General features: G+C 37.5%; 1 protein-coding gene across 1 annotated transcript in view; it reads right to left on the bottom strand.

Annotated features, from left to right (window-relative positions):
• Positions 1–1,411: 1,411 nt before the first annotated feature.
• Positions 1,412–14,887, bottom strand: part of Strn3 (striatin, calmodulin binding protein 3) — a 69,068-nt gene continuing 55,592 nt past the window's right edge. The window contains exons 11-17 of the mRNA XM_013033446.1: positions 14,656–14,703; positions 14,360–14,481; positions 13,102–13,269; positions 10,420–10,560; positions 7,823–7,930; positions 3,206–3,292; positions 1,412–3,127 (exon numbers count right to left, since the gene is read on the bottom strand). Of these exons, the coding sequence (XP_012888900.1) occupies positions 2,958–3,127; positions 3,206–3,292; positions 7,823–7,930; positions 10,420–10,560; positions 13,102–13,269; positions 14,360–14,481; positions 14,656–14,703 (844 nt within the window). The 3' untranslated portion in view covers positions 1,412–2,957. The remainder of the gene's footprint in view (positions 3,128–3,205; positions 3,293–7,822; positions 7,931–10,419; positions 10,561–13,101; positions 13,270–14,359; positions 14,482–14,655; positions 14,704–14,887) is intronic.

The following is a 14,887-nucleotide window of genomic DNA, read 5'->3' as shown; positions in this document are numbered from 1 at the left end:
AAACCTTCTTTATAAAGTCCTAACAGTAATCTGCTGTTTTCCATGAGTCACAAATGGAAGCACACAAATAAAATGAAGACATTCATTTTACATCCCTTTAGTCTCTTCCAAATGTTTAATATAATAAAATACAACCAAAGTAGATAATAAAAATAGACTAATTTTTATCCATCTCAAATTTTAATACATTCTAAAAGGTAAGTTTTTATGCATTGCAATGATAATAACCAAATTACAATTAAGCAGTGATGCAATGGGTTAGGATAGCTGCCAGAAACAATACTAGCTTTGGAGAACTTGAGTTATTTTAAAAAAGATGAAAGAGTGCCTTTTACTGTTTGATTTGTTCACTAATTGAATATTCAGTTCACAAAACAATAGAGAAATTCTGTCTTAAGTATTTCATCAGCAACAACTGAAACTGGCCCTGGGAGATGTTGAAAGCACAGAAGGTGCTTTAATTTTTGCAGAAGGCATTCAAAGGCGTTATACAAGTTCTCTGGTACCCTCTTCTAACTGCATTTACAATTCCCTTCAAAGAAAAAGAGTATTACATAGCTGAAGGAGAAAGTTTCAAGATACTAATATTTAAGGTAACTTTTAAATAATAAATGCTGCAGTTTTTTTCTCTGAATATTCCCCCCCATGGAAACAGACATGGTGCTAAATAGGACACTGCCATAATTCATCATCTTAGATGAAATTCAGATTTAGCAAAATAACAGGATTTGTAAGTAAAACTGCACCTCTGTTTCTTGGGTTTTGTAAACAATTTTGTTGAGTGGTACTGGGGTTTTGAATTCCAGACTGTTTGCTTGCTTGCTTGTTTGGTGTTCTACCATTTGAGCCACACTTTTTCTTGCTTTTTTCTGGTTATTTCAGAATCTGAAAAACTTTTCTGTTTAGGCTGGCTTTGAAGGAAGATCCTTCAGATCTCAGCTTCCAAAAAAGCTAGGATTACAGATGTAAGCTACCAGCCCCCAATACACGTCTGAATTTAAAAAAAAAAAAAATTTCAGTGGCCAAGCAGGGAGAAATACTTTAAAGGCATACTTAACAGTGGTACTGTTATTCTTTTCCTTTTTGTGGGCTGTGGAGCTTGAACTCAGGGGGTTGGGCACTGTCCCTGAGCTCTTCTGCTCAAGGCTAGTCCTCTACTATTTTGAGCTATAGCTACACTTGTGATTTTTTTTTTTTTGGAGGGAGGAGGGTATTTGGAGGAAACAATCTCAGGAACTTTTTGCCCAGGCTGGCTTTGAACCGTGAACCTCAGATTTCAGCTGCCTGAGTAGCTAGGATTACAGGTGAGGTGTGAACCACCAGCCACCTGGCATGTTCTATGCTTTAGGTGAAAAGCAGTATAAAACATAAAAAGAACAGCATCAAAATGAAAGACTCATTAAGAATCATCTCTATCTCCTATTTTAATTGTGGAGAGTATTGCACTTTATTATTCACAAAATGATGTGGCCAATGGTAACATACAGGTACACAATTTAATATTTATTATATGCATTTTATATACATTATTTTTCAACAGCTGTACGTTTGCTTTGTGGTACAATCTTAAAAATTTGCTGATTCATAGTTTGTAAAACAAAAACCTTACAAAACTCATCAAAACTTGCAAACTGATCAGAAAAGGTTTTGGAAGACTAGAAAAAATACTTTATTGTCTTAATCATGCATTACACAAACAAAATCTTTAGTTACACCAAAAAAATTAAGCACATCTAAAAAAAACAAAATGGGGAAAATTAGCCCAAACACAGCAAATTTCTGTATCCTGATTCAACTATTTTTGTGTTCTATTTGTAATGCAAATAAAGTTTTACTCCAAATATTTTAAACAAGATAGGCTTGGAATCATGATAAACCAAGATACACATCTTAGGGAAACACCTTAGTTTGCAACTTAAACTATAAAATATTCATTTTTAGTCTATTTTAGACAATTCAAAGAGTTCCAAAATAGATATACAGGTTCCTTTAGCACATTAATAAAAGTATATAAAGACCAACAAAAAGTGAAATAAATAATAGGCCATTAGCAAGATGGATAATCCTTGATAAATAAACTTGTAAATACAGTAAGATGTACAAAATATCACATAGTGATAGGATGTCAAGATTAGTTTTTAAAGAGTTCATGTGGAGTACTAAACTCCAGTTTCATTTTTATACATTTAATAGTCCTTGGTTCATGAAGTCATGTATGTGATGATGAAGATGATTTAGCATCTTTATGGAAGGACTTAGCTGAGCTGTATTAGGCAAAAGAAGGAAAGAAAGTGGTTACGGGTGGCGGGTCAGTGAGATCTCTGTGTTTTAGGGTTGTATAATGCAGAAAACTTCAATACAATCTTGAGCACTGTTGTGACAGGCTAAATATATAAAAAGACTTATAAAAACTAGAATTTTATCCAAACATTTTGTGCAACTAATGCTAAAATATTTTAAGTTAAACTTTCTTTTCTTTTCTTTTCCTTTTTTAAAGCAAAATAAGTTTAAAAGGGAATCTGTGGCATTTAACTGATAAACATAAGATCACTAGAGATGAAAAAAAAAAGCTACTCTCGGAGCTCACTTCTCCCACAGAGCACCACATTCCTAACCCTAAGGCAGCACACAGAGTCCAAAAAAGTCTTTTTTTCATTTGTAAGATCAGACTCCACATTGGTTTAAAGACACCTAAAAAAAGACATATGCTCAGTTCATATCCAGTACAAGCCACAAATACTGGAGTCCTTTTTCTTTTTGTCCCACAAAATACAGTAATTACAGTTAAATTAGTGAGCCTGAAATTAGGATGTGATTACTACCAATTTATACCTGACTCAAATAGCCTTCACCAGGCAGATCGCATTTAGTGTTATATCAATAACCTTTTGGATGGCAGTGATGCAGACCCTTTCTGTCCAAGCCAAGTTTTTCTCTTGATGTGAGTTTCTGTTGATTCACACAAATACTTTGGCAAGGGCATCAGCTCCTGCACTGGCAATGTATGCTTTTGATGGATGAAAAGCAACATCATAAATCGATTCGTCCAATTTCTTCCTATGAGCTGTTATTTCTTGCACACATGTCTTGCTGTCTAAATTCCATAATCTAATGGAACAGTCATGGCCTGTAAATAACAAACAAAAACTTATTACGAACACTTCTTTTACAAAGGCTATGGGTAATTATACAAGTTCCGACTTACTTCCAGACATCAAATAGATTCCATTAGGATCTACTGCTAGACTTGTAACAGCATCCAAGTGAGCTACCATAGAATGGATCATTTTACCTAAATAAAAAGAATATAACAGAGAAGATTACGTTTTCAAAAGTACTGATGTTAGACACAGAAATGCTATAATACGGCATCAACATAAAATACACAAGCACTACAGCAATATTCTTTTAGTTGTGGTAAAACATACACGACACAAAACTTACCGAATGGCAAAACCATTTGAGAGCATGAAATTGCGGGGTTTTGAGTAATCACAATGTGCAGCCATCACCACTATCTAATTTGGAACATTTCATCTTTGACAAATTAAACCCTGAACTCATTTAAGCAACCACACTCCTCATTTGTCCCATTAATTTCTTTCTATATACTGACCTATCCTGGACATTTCATATAAATGAATTCAGCAAGGCTAGGCAGTGATTCACATCTGTAATTATATCCTAACTCAGGAGGCTGAGCTTAGGAGGGTTAGAATTGAAGCCAGATCAGGCAAAAAGCCTAAAAGATGCCTTTCTCAGCCACTCAGGCACTCCTATCACTCCACCTATGTCAGGAAGCATCTCAGTCTAGGTAAAACAGGAGGACCGTGTAGCAGGAGCTTGCCTGGGGAAAGGGGAGATCCTATCTCAAAATAACCAATGCAAAAGAAATCTGAAGGTAAAAGGTCTGAAGGTATGGCTCCAGGGCAAAGCCTATCAAATACAAGGTCCTGAGTTCAAATCCTAGTAACACATACACACATTTTTCTTGTGTCTGGCTTCTTTTACTATGTTTGAAAGGCACATTTGCTACAATTAATGTTTTGAAATAAACTTTCCCATATAGTTGTATTAAGACAAGGTTTTACTATGTACTCCAAGCTAATCTGGAACTTGTAATCCATCTGCTTCATTTCCTGAGCGCAGGGATTGCAGGCATGAAAACCATGCCTGCTGCCCATATACTCTTAAAAAAAGAGGGGGAGGAAGGGAGAGGGAGAGACAAAGTTGAGACTTTATATCCCCCCAAAACACAAACAGCCAGGTGCTGGTGGCTCACACCTGCAATCCTAGCTACTACTCAGAAGGCTGAGATCTGAAGATTGAAGTTAGAAGTGAGCCCAGGCAGAAAAGACCCAGTGGGAATCTTAATTCCAATAAAACCACTCAAAAATATAAAACAAAAACAACAACAACTACAACAACAAAAGCCAGAACTGGGGTTGTGGCTCCAATGGTAGAGTGCTAGCCTTGAGGACAAAACTCAGGGTGCCCAGGCCCTGAGATCAAGCCCCACAACCTACAAAAGGTGGGGAGGGTGCTGCTGTGGGACACAGATTAAGTGGTAGAGCACTTGCCAGCATGTGAAAGACTATGGGTTCCATCTCCACACAGGAAAGGGGTTGTGGGGAGGGAAATACAATAGCTGTGTGACATAAGATATAATTTAATAAATATCCTCACTGAAGACTTGGAAAATAAATGGAATCCAAACCATGCAGTTACTTCTGCCACTGGATCTGACCATTAGTATTGCTGGTTATAAAAGGAGAAACAGGAAGGGGCTGGTAAATTGGCTCAGTGGTAGAGTGTTTGCCTTGCATGCATGAGGCCCTGGGTTTGATTCTTCAGCACCACATAAGCAGAGAAAAGCTGGAAGTGGCGCTGTGGCTCAAGTGGTAGAGCATGAGCCTTGAGCTGAAGAGCTGAGGAACAGCGCCCAGGCCCAGAGTTCAGGCCCCACGACCGACCAAAAAAAAGAAAAAAGGAGAAACATTGATAACAAAGCTGGCCTCAAGATTTTGTAGTTTGGTCTGTAGCATGCAGGCCAGTATCAAACAGGATCTTTTTTTTTTTTTTAAAGGTAGACTACCTGTCTAGCAAACACAAGGCCTTGAATTTCAAACCCTAACACTAATCCCTCAAAAATAAATACAAACATAAAAATTTTTAAATGGGACTTAACCTCAAGTTGGAATCAGAACTAAGTTGTCAGTATGCTGTTGTGCTGCACAAAGGTTTGGAGGCAAAGCCATTCTGCACTATAGTAGACATTTCTGATGGACACATCATACCAAAAGGGAGTAACACGGCAAATACTGACACTTTAGTTTATTCCCCTTCCATTCAGCTAGAATGCTCCTAACTAAAGATGGGAGGCCTTCTGTAGAGGTCTAGCTGTGCTGGTGCTTCCTAATAACATTTTACACTGAGGCATGAAAGAGGTCTATTTTTGTTACTTGTCATGGGGCCATAAATGTTGATTTGAATATAAAACTAAACCATAATCAATGAAGCAAAAACATACTCCAAAACCTATAGTTGTATTATGCTTTATAACAAGCAATTTTCAGCTGAGGGTAAAATTAGTTATTTCAAAGCATGCTTATGTTTGTCATTCACATAATTCCAACAGATTAAAAAGAAAGCCTTAAAATATCCATATATAAGCCAGGTACTGGTAGCTCATACTAGCTACTCAGAAGGCTGAGATTTAAGGATCATGGTTCAAAAAGCCAGCCCAGGCAAGAAAGTCTGTGAGACTGTTATCTCCAATAAACCAACAGAAAACTGGACATGGTGCTGTGGTTCAAGTGGTAGAACATTAGCCTTGAGCTGAAGAGCTTAGGGACAGGGCCCAGAGTTAAAGCCCCACAACCAACAAAAACAAAACAAAAACCCCAAACACCACACCCACACATCAACCTCCTTCATACTAGAGCAAATCTAAAACTAGATTTAAAAACAACACAATTTTGTAAGTTTCTTATAAAAGATATACTATGAAGATGACAATAGCATGTCCATCATCCCATGGGCTTCAACTCAGGGCCTGGATGCTATCTCTGAAGTTTTGGAGGTTCCCCCCAGGTCTATCACTCTACCGCTTGAGCCACAGCTCCATTTCTGACTTTTCCTGCCCTGGCTGACTGTGAACTATGACACTCAACCCTCAGCCTTTACAGTAGGTAGAGTCACAGGCAGCCGATTACCCCTCTGTGCTGTTTTGTTTGTGCCTTCCTGTGAGTTGAACTCAGGGCCTGGGTACAGCCCCCAAGCTTTTGTGCTCAAGGCTAGCACTTTACCACTTGAGCTACAATTCTACTTCCAACTTTTTACTGATTTAACTGGAGATTAAATAGAAATCTCACGAAATGTCCTGCCTAGGCTGACTTTAAACCATAATCCTAAAATTTCAGCCTGAGTAATTAGGATCAGCAATTAGTAAGCCATGAGCACCCAGCCTACCAAACTGTTTTAAGAACATGTTTTAAGAATATATTTGATTGGTGCTGGGAAGGTAGCTCAGTGGTAAGAGTGCTTGCCTTGAATGCATGAGGCCCTTGGTTTGATTCCTCAGCACCACATAAGCAGAAAAAGCTGCAAGTGGGGCTGAGGCTCAAGTGGTAGAACGCTAGTCTACAGTTGAAGAGCTGAGGAACAGCACCCAGGCCCAGAGTTCAGGCCCCAGGACTGACCAAAAAAAAAAAAAAAAAAGAATATATTTAAAGAGAGCAAGGGAGAGAGTGATATTGTCCAAAAAGAAATGAACTTTCTACCTGACTTATGTAACTGTAACCTATTTGTATATCACACCTGTATTATTAAAAAAAATTAAAGGAATATATTCGAAATGCCAAAAGAACTCTCCTGAAATATGCATTAAGACAGATTAGGAAGAAAAAAATTCAAATGACATGAAGAAATCATTATAGGTAGACAAGGTATTACATACAAATGTAAAACCTACACATTGCAAATGTGCTATACTACATAAAAGCAAAAATCCGAGTTGCTGAATAAAAAGTTAGTAAGACTCCACCTCAAACAAGCCGGGCATTGTGGTGCACACATAACCCCAGCTATACAGAAGGCATGGGTAGGAGGATTGAATTCTGAGGCCAGTCCTGGGCAAAAATCTAAGACCCAATCTGAAAACATAAAGCACAAAGAACATAGTGGGATGAGGAGTGGGGAGAAGAGCATAGGTCAATTTTTAGTGTCTGCCTATCAGAAACAAAATTCTGAGTTCAAATCCCAGTTTAGGAGGGGGAAAAAAAAGGAGGAAAAAAGAAAAATATACAAAAACAAAGCAAAACAAACAAACAAAAAAAAAAACCTTAGGCAATCCTGATGCTGGTTTAGCACCTGTTAATAAGGCCCAGGAATATAGCTCAGTGACAAGAACACTTGTCCAGCAAGATACCCAGCTTCTCAATAATAATAAAAAATAATTTGAAAAAGTTTTTACTTTTCCCCCAAATTTCAGAGCCTCAAATTCAACATACATTATACAAAAGAACAGTGTTTTGGCCAGGTGCCAGTGCTCACACCTGTAATCCTGGCTACTCAAGAGGCTGAGATCTGAGGATTGTGGTTCAAAACCAGCCTGGGCAGAAAAGTCCCTGTGAGACTTTCATCTCCAATTAACCACTCAGAAACTGGTCGTGGAGCTCAAAGTTATGCAGAGCATAAAGAGCTCAGGGATAGCTCCCAGACCCCGAGTTCAGGCCCCTTGGCCAAAACAAGCAAACAAAAATCCCACAGCATTTTTAAATCACAAATTTACACTATTAATATGAAAAGACAACATACTTACCCGTTTTATTGTCAAAAAATTTGATATGTCTATCTTCGTGAGCAGTTATTGTAACAGGTAGTGTAGGATGACTTACTACTCTGTTAATATGATTATTGGATTGTAAACCTGAAATATGAAGGAAGACGATTCTTTGAATTCAAATTATTTGGTTTGAGGATGTAACTCACGGGAAAAATATTTGCTTAGCATATAAGGAGGCCTGACTTGACTTCCAGCATTGTAAAAACTGGAAAGATGAAATCCAAACCTTAAACTAGAAGTTAGATGATAAGTCTTTTTAGTCTTACCAAAATGAATGCTAATACACTTTAAAAAATTGACCGTTCTGCTGTATATAAGAACTCTTAGGTGGGCCTCGTGGTTTCACTAGACTCAGTAATCTCAGCTACTTGCAAAGCATAAATCAGGAGAACAGTGGGTCAAATTAGCTTGGGCAAAAAGTCAGTTGAGACCATCTTTTTAAAAAAATATATTTTATTGTAAAGATACTGTACAGAGGGGTTATAGTTACATGAGAAAGGTAATGAGTATATTTCCTATTGAGCGTTGTTACCCCTCCTTTGCTTTTCCCCTACCATCTTAATCAATGAGCTAGGCCTAAACCACAAGTGGCTTATTGGCAGATACCTTTAGAGAAAACCTTCCAGACAACTGGAAAATAACCCAGAAAAGAGAAAAAGTTGACAAAATTCAAATGGATTCATTTGTATCAGCCTTTCCAAAATTAAAGCTCGAGGTTGTGAAGAACTGGTTCTACCTAATGCAAACTAAAGCCCATGTCTAACTTTCAACTGTTACCACTGCCTTTCTGTCACTTACTAGTTCTACAGCTTCAACAGAAACTCACCTCCTAAAAACAGGAGGGCCTCCCATGCTAAATGACAGGCATTGGAACAAGAAAGAGACGAATTATTTCTTATTTCCTGATCTACAAAAACTTGTCACTAGAAGTAGCCAATAGTCTAGGAAATATAGACAAAACTTTAGGGACTTACAAAGACAAACGGATTTCCCAGCAACCATGGCTACAGAGCAGAAGAACCTTAGATAAGACAACCAAGGGGAACCTGCGTTATACATGCCAAAGAATCCTGCTCTAGGGTTAATAAATCAGGACACTTATAGACTAACATTCATAACTAGCCAACCTGGCCTATCAAAATTTAGATGGCTCTTCTCATGGGAAGATTTCTGATCATGGCTTTCCTGGCTCCTCTACTTCTGGGAACCTCTAGTTTCCCTATTACTTCTCTTCCTTATTATACCTTGCATAATTAACATTCTCAACAAGATGTTACAATATAGTCTGTCTGGTGGCCAGGTGCCAGGAGTCACCTCACCAGGCTTCCAATACTTTTAGAAGCTGTAAGCATCTTCCAGAACAAATAAACACAGGGATACCTCTAATACTCAAATCAATTCCAAGAAGATAGGACTCCATGGTTCTATCAGAAGAGGAATGTGAAGGCCAAGTCCCTCTCTTAAGGATTGAAGGTAGGAACAAAATACCAGGAGCCAGGTAGAATGAGAAAATAAGGGCTTAGTGCATGAAATTCAAATCATATTCTGAGGAGTAACAACAAATCAAGCAAGGCCCAGGAAAAGAAACAATGAAATCCCAAGTGCCTCCATAAAAGCTTGCTCCCAATTTTGTCTCAGTGTAGCAGCAGTATTTCTCTTGTTGTTAGGCTATCACTGCTTCTCTTCCCAACATACTAAATCTGTGTCCCTAAAAAAATAAAATAAAAATAAAAAATAAAACAAAAATAAAAATGATGTGGGTGCTTGCCAGGTGCTATATGAAAGGCCTTACTTAAATGGGATTTCCTAAGGCCAGATGGGCAAAACTCATGAGACCTTTCCTGAGAAACAAGGGCTATTGAATGTGGCTCAAGTGGTAGAGGGCCTGCCTAGCAAGCCAAGATGAGCCCAGAATGTTTTGTCATACCAGAAACTAAAACAATAATGGTACCAGTAATTCAGCCTGTAATCCTAGCTACTTGGGAGACTAGGATCAAGAGGGTTTCAGCTCAAGGCCAGACTGGGCAAAAAGTCCATGAGACCCCTTTCTTAACTAGTAACTGGACACAGTAGAATGCTCCTGCCCTCTAAACTATGTAAGAAGCTGAGGGAAACAAAGAAAAGATCAAGATCTAGAGGAAATGTATAGGTTAAGAGAGACCTGAGACCTTATCTATCAACCAATCACAATCACAATGCACCCATCTTCTTTAGGTACCTATTTAAAGAAACTGTGTAACAACATTCTATAATACTGACATAATCCTAAATATAATACTGGTGAGCATACCAGATTCCTTATGTTTCTGTCTTTACTTTCACATATATTTCAAAATAAGTTCAAAATTATTTACTTTGCTTTTATCTTTATATTACTCCGTTCACTCCTCTCCATTAACCCACTAAACATTTAAGTCTAAATAGCAGACGTAATGTAAATAATTGTAACACAATAAATCTATTTTTCCATTTCTATTTTTAAATTCAGTCAATAGGAAAATAACTAAAGTATAATCCCTTTTTCATATCACAGTCCTTTTTAAGAACTTTCAAAGAAAACAGTGACAACTTACCAGCTTCTACCTGTGATGAAAGCATCACCAATGACTGTGATGTTTCTAAATCATAAATTACTGCACTGCCAGTGTTGAAAGAGGTCACCATATGAGCTGGATCACAGCCTATGAAGTCAACTGATGTAGGTATTCCATGCTCTGAAAGAAGCCCAAAGATACACTATAAACATAATAATTTTGAAATTTCTACTTTTTAGATTAGAAAAATTCAAATATTCTTGAGCTAGAATAAAGAGAGAGAGGGAGAAAGGAACAAATTGTGTTAGGAAGCAGAAACAGGTATCATTCATATCTTTTTTTTTTTTTTGGGTCCGGTAGTGGGGCCTGAACTCTGGGCCTGGGCACTGTCCCTCAGCTCTTCAGCTCAAGCCTAGTGCTCTACCATTGAGCCACAGCGCCACTTCCGGCTTTTTTCTTTTTGCTTATGTGGTGCTGAGGAATGGAACCCAGGGCCTCTGGCATGCAAGGCAAGCGCTCTACCACTGAGCCAGCTTCCCAGCCCCTCATTCATATCTTTAATTCCAGCTACTTGGAAACCGGAGACTCAACAAGACCTCATAGCAAAAAAGCTGAGTGCAGTGGGTTACACATGGCAATCCCAATTACACGGAAGCCTTAATTTTAAGTAAGAGGATCATGGTTCAGAAAACCATAGCCATAAAATAGAAGACTAGCTGAAAGGAAACTAAAGCAAAAAGGGACAGGGGCATGGCTCTAATGGCAGAGCTCCTGCTTAATTAGCATGTTTAAGACTTGGAGTTCAAACCCCGATATTGAAACCTGTCCCCCCCCAAAAGAAAGCAACTTTTGTTCAATTTTTATTGGTAACATTCTTTTTAACATTATAGGAAAACTACAAATGAAGAGTAGATTTATACATAAATTACTAGTCAGGTATGGTGGCATATACCTGTAATACCAGAATTTGGGATACCAGTCTTTCAATTAATTGATTTGTTAATTATTGTATGCATTTTCTTCAAAAGTAAAATAAAATCTTGTCACTTTTTTAAGAGTAAATGAAAATATGGTATTTTCAAATCTGCATCTTGGGAGATACCTTTCCATGTCAAATATATAAGTCTTATCAAGTAGTTAATACAAGTAAAAAAAAAATTTTTGTTGCTGTTACTGAGGCTTGAATTCAAGTACTGTGGCTCTTGCTTAGGATTTTGCTCAAAACCACCACTCTACCACTTGAGCCATGTGTCTCCAGTTCCCTATTTTTGCTTTTAATTGAAGACAAGGAGTCTTATGGACTTTTAATGCCCTGCCTTGCTTCAAAACCATGATCTTCAGATCTCATGCCTCCTGAATAGCTACAATTACAGACAGGCATCCATCAGCCACTAGCTCTTGCTTCAAGTCAAATTTTAGATGTAAAAATGAAGATCAAATTGGTCTAGGCAGCAACTTTTTTTTTTTTTTTTTTGTCGTTGTAGGACTTGAACTCTGGGCCTAGGCACTGTCCCTCAGCTCTTCAGCTCAAGGCTAGTGCTCTACCACTTGAGCCATAGGGCCAATTCTGGCTTTCTAGTGGTTTATTGGAGATTAGAGTCTCGCAGACTTTCCTGCTTGGGCTGGGCTGGCTTTGAACCATGATCCTCAGATCTCAGCCTCCCGACTAGCTACAAACGTGAGCCACCAGTGCCTGGCAGCAACTTCTTTAACATACTAAGTTAATTATCTGAATAAAGCCAGAAACATGTTTAAATACTAACATATACAAGTATATATTACAGTTTTATAAAGCCTAGATTAACTGAAGTATTAATAAAATGAGTGTATCAAAAAGATACACAAAAGTGAGCACATTATTACTCACCTAGATGGTTTTAAAATAATATATTGAAATAAAAACAAAAGGACTGATTAAAAATATTTAAAGATTAGTCAAAAATATATATGCATTCAGAAGATAAATTGGAGCTGAGCACCAGTGCCTATAATCCTAGCTATTCAGGAGGCTGAGATCTGAGGCTCTTATCTCCAATAGACCACTAGAAAACCGCTGTGGCTAAAGTGGTAGAGTACAGACCCAGAGTTCAAGCTTCTTGACCAACCAACGAACAAAAAAAAAACCAAACTGGCTAAAAGCCTTTTTTTTTACTAGGAAAAAGATCTGAAAGCATGAAAGCAATCCAACTGGTGCCTATGGCAAGGGTGCAATTTTACTGATTATGTCAGGATTTCCCAAAGTGTGCTAAGCATTATGGCAGGCATAGTGTCTAGACTGTTTGAGACTACTACACCTTCAGTTTTGTGGGTAATTACACCCACAAAACTGGGTTGCCTCCTGTTGTCCCTATGAGTAACATTATTTGCCAACCCCAGTATTCTTTATGAATACTTTAATTTTTAAAATGGAACATGATCTTTAAAAGGTTAGAAAGCCTTGAGCTACAGTATAAATTTGCAAGATACTTTAAGTAAAAAAACTACCAAACAAAATATTACTATAAATTCTTATAAAATTTTTCCAATATATCCCTTTGGAGTAGAGAAGAAATTACAAATTGGCTGGGTTTGTTTTTTTTTTGGTCAATTGTGGGGTTTGAACTCTGGGCCTGAGTGCTGTCCCTCAGCTCTTCAGCTCAAGGCTAGTGCTCTACCACTTGAGCTACAGAGCCACTTCCTTTTTTTTTTTAACTCCCAATTTCTATTTTTAAATTAACTTACCCTTGTCTCCATTGTAAGTGCAAATACATGGCAATTTTTCTTGTGGATTCCATAATCTAATAGTGCCATCTGCTGAACAAGATAGTAACTGATTTTTTATGCCACTGTAGGCAAGACCCCAGACTGCATTTGTATGAGCAACTAAAGTGCCAGCTAGAATATTTGATTCTAGGAAGAAAGAAGAAAACAAAGATAAGCTGAAAGAAGCCTGGTAAAGAAATTTTTCCATATAATTAAATTTGTGGTGGTACACATCTGTAATTCCAACACTCAGAATGCAGAGGCCAGTTCAAGGTCAACTTGAACTACCTTGTGAGTCACAGGCCTGCCTGAGCTACATCAAGGGTGATCTCTTATCTCCTCTCCCTCACACATAGTAAAAGATATGATATACTTTAAAATCCAATCTCAAATATACAATTTCATTCAACATGATTTATCAACAAATTGTTCTACTCTACCTTCCCAAGAATCTAGTGACACCTACTTCCTTATTTTATCTGCTCTAACACCACCCTAATCTACTTACTAGACCACTATATTAGAGCAGCCTTTACAAGATTCACAGTTACCTGTTTATTTAAAAAACTGGGGAAAGGGAGAATAGATCTAGGGTTTGAACTCAGAGCCTCAAACTTGAAATATTTCCCCTGTAGCTAGAATTACAAGGATGAGCCATGGCACCTGGTAGTAATAGCCACCTTTTTTTTTTCCTTTCCTTTTTTGTCAGTACCAGGGCTTGAATTCAAGTTCTCAAGCTTTCCTTCAGTTTACTTGCTCTTGGCTGACGCTATCATTTAAGCCTCCAGCCTTTTATTTCCTTGGTTAAGTGAAGATGAAGTCTCAATACTACAAGATGAAGGTGTGATTCAAGTAGAGTATACTGCAAGCAAGTACTCTAATCAAGTGCAAAAGCCCTGAATTCATATCCCAGTACCAATCCCTCTGTCCCCGCCAAAAATTACATGCACTATCTTGAGTTTAAACACTTAAGATATTTTGTTTTTCCCTCCTTGTTGTTAATAATCACTGATTATTAATAGAGTTTTAGACAATATAAGGCACTATTCTTCACAGGCTTAAATATTCCTGGTAGGAAATTTAATTTTTCTCTTTGATAAAGCAACCTACTAGCAAATGGAAGAACTGAATAAAGAGACTGAAAAATGTTAATAAACAACTCTGTAGTAACATTTTAAGTATTTACTTCTTGTTAGCTACATTTACTTAAAAAATATGCTCTGACAGTTTTACTTACCATATGTATCATAGGGATCCACATTAGGACTAGGCATATTCCACCACTGAATGGTTGCATCAACACCACCACTAAAACACTGTTCTCCATTAGAACTAATAGCTAATGACAAAACAGGCCCACTGTAAGAAAGAGAGGGAGAAAGTTACTTATAAATCTAAGAATTCAAATCTCTATTCCCACTACTCTGTGAATTTTTGTTATTAAAAAACTTCTAGGTAAATATATACATTTAAATAGTATTAACATTAATAATTATTAATAACTACAGCTACTATTAATTCAATAGAACTTACATGTGGGCCCTAAATGTGTAGATAGGCTCCACATCTAAAGAGGCACTCCTAAAGGAGGGAGAAAAAAAGATGGAGAAAGCAATTAATTAATTGAGGCTATAGGTAGATCAGATGTGCATATAAAAGATACAGGATGGGGCTGGGAAGGTGGCTCAGTGGTAGAGCGCTTGCCTTGCATGCATGAGGCCCTGGGTTCAATTCCTCAGCACCACATAAGCAAAAAGAAAAAAGC

Source organism: Dipodomys ordii, unplaced genomic scaffold, assembly GCF_000151885.1.
Source record: "Dipodomys ordii isolate 6190 unplaced genomic scaffold, Dord_2.0 Scaffold168, whole genome shotgun sequence".
In the NCBI taxonomy this organism is placed as follows: Eukaryota; Metazoa; Chordata; class Mammalia; order Rodentia; family Heteromyidae; genus Dipodomys; species Dipodomys ordii.
The sequence above is the reverse complement of the archived record's forward strand: the minus strand, read 5'-3'. Positions and strand labels throughout refer to the sequence as shown.